The sequence below is a fragment of the Lycium barbarum genome, chromosome 5, assembly GCF_019175385.1.
Source record: "Lycium barbarum isolate Lr01 chromosome 5, ASM1917538v2, whole genome shotgun sequence".
NCBI lineage: Eukaryota > Viridiplantae > Streptophyta > Magnoliopsida > Solanales > Solanaceae > Lycium > Lycium barbarum.
The window spans coordinates 54,597,044-54,602,732 of NC_083341.1; the positions used below are offsets into that span (position 1 = coordinate 54,597,044).

Sequence of the window (5,689 nt, forward strand, 5' to 3'; positions counted from 1 at the left end):
CAAGTTGTGTTAACTTCCCAATCTCTTCTAGATGTTTACACCAATAAGCATTTTTGCACTCTCTCTCTCTATGGCTGCTTCTATGCTATAAAAATGTCAATTTCTGCTTTATCAATTTAACGTTGTTTCTGAACTGGTATAATTAGAATTTAATTTTCATTAAAACCAAGAGTTACACAGATCATCCTTGAATCATCAAATATAACTTCTAAGAAATTGAGTTAAACCAAATCAAAGAAAATTTAACGAATCACAAAACATGTCCCGCTATTCTCATCACATTCTATCTCCCCCAAACATTGAACAAAAAAAGAGGCCACAAAAGACCGGGAACAAATAGAAGACAATATTGAAAGGAAGAAAAATGGTTCTAACATATTGTTCTAGCATAACTCCATATATAACAAGCCAACCCACCAAATTGCACAAACTTCTCACTCTCGTCCAAATTTCAAGACGCTATCACATTGAACCACTCTTCAATAAGAAGCTACTGTTGCTTGCATTCTGGTGGCCTCTCACCAGACTGACCATCTCCTGCAGGTGCTCTTACGCTCCTCTGTAATGGAATATCAACAATTAGTACCGACTATCAAGGTATGCGGACAGATTCTTAAATGAAATTCAAAACAAACATGAGATCATAGATCATACCTTGCGGGCAGCAGATGACTGCAGTGATGTTTCAAACAATAAGGAAAATCGGTTAGCTTTGCTAGTCATTTCATCTCAAAAAGATAAATTTAGTTGCTAAAAATAGAAGCGGGAAAATTGAAACTAAGTACCTTCTTCTTGGTCTTGGTCTTGGTCTCTTCTTCTTGCTCCTCTTCGTCCTCATCATCATCTTCATCCTCCTCATCTTCGTCTTCTTCATCATTCTCTTCATCATCATCATCATCTTCGTCTTCATCATCTTCCAAGTCAGCATAATCATCCTCTGCAGCATCCCCAGTGAACCATGAGACAGCATGTGGAATGATTTTATCTCGAATTGTTGACCTTCATAGTCAATCAGGCGCAAAAACAAAGATTATCAGCACCATCTTCTTTCCGTCATAATGTATGTTTGTGTAAATTAACGTCAGACAGACTTACCCAACATCATAGTCTTGTTCCATCAAATTCTGAAGTTCTTCAGCCTGGCAATAAGTAAAAGCATATTGTTAAAGATAAACTGAATCTCTAAAAGAGAAATGGTACAAAGAAAATATAACAGTACTTACAGCATCTTCATCGATATCTTCTTCATCCTCTGGAACTTGAGGTGGACTAAAGAAGTTGAAGAAACTTTCACATTGTTCAGTTTTTGTGATAGGCTTGGCATTCTTTGACCCCTTCTTTGGCTTCTTTTTTAGAATCTTCTGTGTCAAGCATTTTCCTGGATACCACTCTATCTCAGTCCTATAGATTGTGGAGAAAACATGAGAAACCGTTGGGAGAAATAATTATGTCAAATCAGTCAAAAACTTCAGCTGCAGATAGTGAAGTGGTGCCATACCCGATTGCTTTCTCCAGAATTGGTTCATCTTCATCAATCATGTGATATGTTTTAGACAGAACGGTGTTTTTGAAGTAAGGATTAGTCTCGAAGAAAAATTCAAGCTTGAAACCCTTTGGATCATCAATCTTGGACCACTTTATATCCCTAAGGAATTTGAGAGCTTCTTCATCTCGCTCGGTAATCTGCATTTACAGAACAGACCAGATAAGTGGACTGACTGTTAATGGAACTGTTGTAGTAACTACAGTAAAGCACCTAACAAACAATTACCTCCTCAGCTAGCACTTCGTTATTCTTCATAGCAGTGAGCCAAAAATCAGGGACTCCTTTCTCTATTAAAAGCCAACTACATAATTAAATATTGACCATACGAAAGCAACAATCAACTCAAAAATGATAGTTAACATACCCACTGCATCTTTATCCGCTTGCTGGTTTTCTGCTGTAGCCTCAGTTGTTGCCCCTTCGACTTCAACAACCCCAGTCACAATTTCAAATCTCTGCAAATGTGTATTTAACAGCATTAGTTATACGTCACATACCACATAATCAATGCATATGCGTGTACTAGTGATAAACATATAGCCTGTGTCACAGACCTTTGTGTATAGTGGTTGATACAACTTCTGGTATTTGGCTTCAAGTGCAGCTCTCTCTTCAAAAAATTTTGCCTCCAAGTCATCATGTTGAGTCTGCACAATTAAGAAAGAGGAAGAATTCATCACTCACGGTCAAAAATATAAAAAATCAGACAAAAGCAAGAACCTTTAAAAAAAAGTAAAGAAAGCTAACAACCCAGATAAATACAAAGTTTGAGCATCAAGGAGATTGCTTCCACAAATAACAGGCAACATTACATACAGTGTATCCAAACTTAGTTTTAAGTTAAACATAACTTGGAATCTTCAAAAAAAAAAAAAAAAAAAAACAAACTTGGAATCTAATGCATATAATACACAGTAAACTAAGGAGATACTAAAAGTACACGTTATGACTAACCCAAGTGTTCTGATTATCTGCATTGTAGTCAAACACTCCTCCTATAAGACAAGTAACTACTACAGAGTCCTATTTTAAGAGAAGGCTACTGAGTTTTACTTTAATCCGACCAGTAGTATTAGAAAACATTAGCCTTGGATAACCACTTCACAATAAGATGCAAAATTTGTGTTTCAGTCTAAAACTCAAAGAATGACAAACATTTTTCTTATGAAGAGAAACAAGAACAAACATTTGATATAACACCGGACACAAAACTAGTCAATGAAAGATAGCAGAGAAAGAATCTAACTAAGTAATCCAAGTCCTTCCAAGTTTTATTAATTTCATCATAACTAGTCAGTTGTTTTGACTTGATACAACATTTGCGGATGCTTGTTCAACGATTAAATAAGTTCTACAAAAACCAAGTGTAAATCTTTCTTTAAGTAAACCTTTCAATTACAATGGTTTTTGAATTAGGGCCACACCTACGAGTGCTACCTTGCATGACGGATTAGAAAATCATTATGCGAAAAAATAGGGAAAAGTATTTTTTTTTTAAATGTATAAATTGTTAAATCCCCTCGACATAAGAGAAACTTCTGGTTTTGTGGTAAAATTGGTTTAAATGTTGCTTTAGGTTGCAGGTTCGAAAACTAGTTGTGACATTCGTACAAATTCTCGCCACAACCAATTGGCATCATAATTAACTGAAATGCTCTCCATCCAGTAAATCAAATCCCCATTGACTTCTAGGTCCTGACATCATATATATCATGCTTGGCAAGAGATAATAATGCATGCTTAGAGAACTCAATAGCAAATATAGGATGATTAACTAGAAACAGTGAAGTGCCCTAAAAGAAAATTTTAAACAGCAATTGATATAAGATGCACATGCCTGAATCTCCCTCAGACGCTCAACACGTTTCCTCACATTGGGCGACAGATTTTCAAGCACGTCTGTGTGCTTCCCAGTAAGATCCTGAAGTTTATTCTTCGAAAACCGCAAAATCAGCAAAAATTCATTAACTTACAACACAAATGACACATAAAACATATTAAGAAGGCTCACTTTGAGTACATTAACAAGGTCTGCTCGATCCCCGGCATTCAAAGCTACACAAAAGATTTTAATTAGAGATATAAAGCCCCATATATCAAGAACAATAGTAACAAAAAAGAACATACAACTGGGGACTGATTAGAACCAATAAAAAAATTGAAGCTCTCTCATAAACCTTGATTAATAGTAAGTAAGCATTTATATAGCCAACCCCAACTAGCTCGGGATTGAGGGTGTGGGTCTGTTCAGTATGAAGGGGGGAAAAGTCCATTTTCCCATGTTCGGTAGGTCAAAATTTTTTGGAAAACCATTTTCTCTAGGAAAAAAGTTACTTAAAAATGAGGAAAATGAATTCCGCAGTAGCAGTAGGGAAAACAAGTTCCAAAGGTGTCACTCCACACTGATTCTCCCTTCCCCACCCTCCACCACATATCACCCCTAACCCTACCCTCTTAGCCCCCATCCCCACACTCTTACGTCTTACCCCCCAGCACACCTCCGATAGTTTTTGCATAGATTATTATATACAAATATATTTTGAATTAAATTTTCAACTTACATACCAAACAAAAAGAAAATAAGTAAGAAAATCACTTATTCTCCAAGAAAACATTTTCAGTGGAATTCCACCTTAATTGTGTCCTCCTCACTCTCCAACACACCTCCTCATCACCCCCCACCCCATAGCCCCCGTCCCCACCACGCCACACCCAACTCTAATAGTATATACAAATGCTTTTAGGATAACATTTTTTTGCTTACGTATCGAACATAAGAAACTCACTTATTTTCAGGCAAAATATTTTTCAAGATAACATTATCCATCATACCCACTTCATACAGGGGTAAGTGATTGTCTTGTTAACCGAGACAGATAACTCACATAGAAATTAAAGCTTCTTACAGAGAGCCATATATCTAAATAAGTAACATTGAAACGAGGATAAATTCTTAGAAAATAAAAGGGGTTTAAGGGGATAAGGGGTTTTACCAGCACTGAGATCGGCAACACTGAAATTATCCTTTGGGTTGCTCATTATGGCAAAAATGGAAGGTTGAAAAGGCAAAGGACCTGGGAAATAAGGAAAGAATAGATATAGTAGAGAGAGAGAGAGAGAGAGAGAGAAACGGGTACGCGCCTCAAAGCGAGCTCTTTTATGCTCTCTCCCTCCTCCCCTCTCTCAGAAAACCTAGCTGCTCAGATGATGTTTATATTGACGGTCTCTATATAAGGCCGTGTTTGGATACTCCTAGGTATTTTCCAGGAATTATTCTTTTCCCATTCCCCGCTTCATTTTTTGTTTTTTTTTAGAAAAGCCTAAAAAAAAAATGCGTTTAACTATGCAAAATTGTAGAAAAATGTCCCGTTAATAGTTTGGTTCAAAAATGCTCTTGCCGTTAATAGTTTGGTCCAAAAATACCCCTATTATTACTTAATTGGGTCAAAAATATCATTTTCCTGATAAACATATTGTTTCTTTTCTTTTTAAACACATTTTTTTCCTAATTAAAATATTGTTTTTAAAGAACCCTTTTCTTATTTCTTTTTTTTAAATCCCTTTAACTAATAAAAAAAGTGGAAATATTTTTTCTAAGTGGGAAATAATATTTTTTTTCTTCTTAATATCATTTTATCAATTAAAATAAAATCGTTTTCTATATTTTTTAACTGATAATATAAGCCATATATATAAGATCATAGTAACCTCATCATCAATTTTCATTCAGATAACGATAAAATTCTTTTTCCTTATAAAATATAAAATATTTTTATTTCTTATTCATTTCCAAATTAATGTAGGATAAGCATTTGCTAATATAATCCTTGGTTTTAAAATTAAGATACAACAATCATAATGCCATAAAATACAAAATTTATTACATTGCATCAAATCACAAAAGATCTTCAAACTATCGTCGATGGAGTTATTATTAACCTTCTTTTTATTTTAACTTTAAAGCCAAGGATTATTCGCAAACATTTTTCCTACTTTAATTTGAAAAAGATTAAGAAACAAAAATAAATCCTATTTTATTCGGAAAAAAATTATCGTTATCTAAAAGAAAATTAATGATGGGATTACTATGATCTTATACATATGACTTATGTTATTAGTTACAAAAAATACATGAGGTTATTC

The 5,689-nt window shown here is 34.6% G+C and overlaps 1 protein-coding gene across 4 annotated transcripts; it reads right to left on the bottom strand.

Annotated features, from left to right (window-relative positions):
- Positions 1–221: 221 nt before the first annotated feature.
- LOC132640844 (nucleosome assembly protein 1;2) lies at positions 222–4,745 on the bottom strand. 4 transcript variants are annotated; one of them, XM_060357625.1, is made up of 12 exons: positions 4,540–4,745; positions 3,558–3,601; positions 3,384–3,479; positions 2,101–2,193; positions 1,911–2,001; positions 1,772–1,833; positions 1,499–1,683; positions 1,224–1,401; positions 1,096–1,139; positions 786–999; positions 634–672; positions 222–551 (listed from the first exon to the last, which is right to left on the bottom strand). In XM_060357625.1, exons 1-11 carry the CDS (start codon positions 4,583–4,585, stop codon positions 649–651), a joined length of 1,077 nt encoding a protein of 358 aa, XP_060213608.1. In that variant the 5' UTR covers positions 4,586–4,745; the 3' UTR covers positions 222–551; positions 634–648. The 4 variants fall into 4 exon arrangements, with proteins under 4 accessions (XP_060213608.1, XP_060213606.1, XP_060213607.1 ...); XM_060357623.1 differs by having other exon boundaries at positions 222–559; positions 655–672; positions 1,096–1,132; positions 1,220–1,401; XM_060357624.1 differs by having other exon boundaries at positions 222–559; positions 655–672; positions 3,384–3,467; positions 4,540–4,744.
- Positions 4,746–5,689: the final 944 nt, after the last annotated feature.

Coding starts and splice junctions, on each gene's coding strand:
- LOC132640844 (XM_060357622.1), bottom strand. CDS start 4,585: ATGAGCAACCCAAAGGATAATTTCAGTGTTGCCGATCTCAGTGCTG. Junction 1,834..1,910: donor AGCGGATAAAGATGCAGTGG/GTATGTTAACTA, acceptor GGCTTTTAATAG/AGAAAGGAGTCCCTGATTTT. Junction 1,684..1,771: donor ACGAAGTGCTAGCTGAGGAG/GTAATTGTTTGT, acceptor CTGTAAATGCAG/ATTACCGAGCGAGATGAAGA.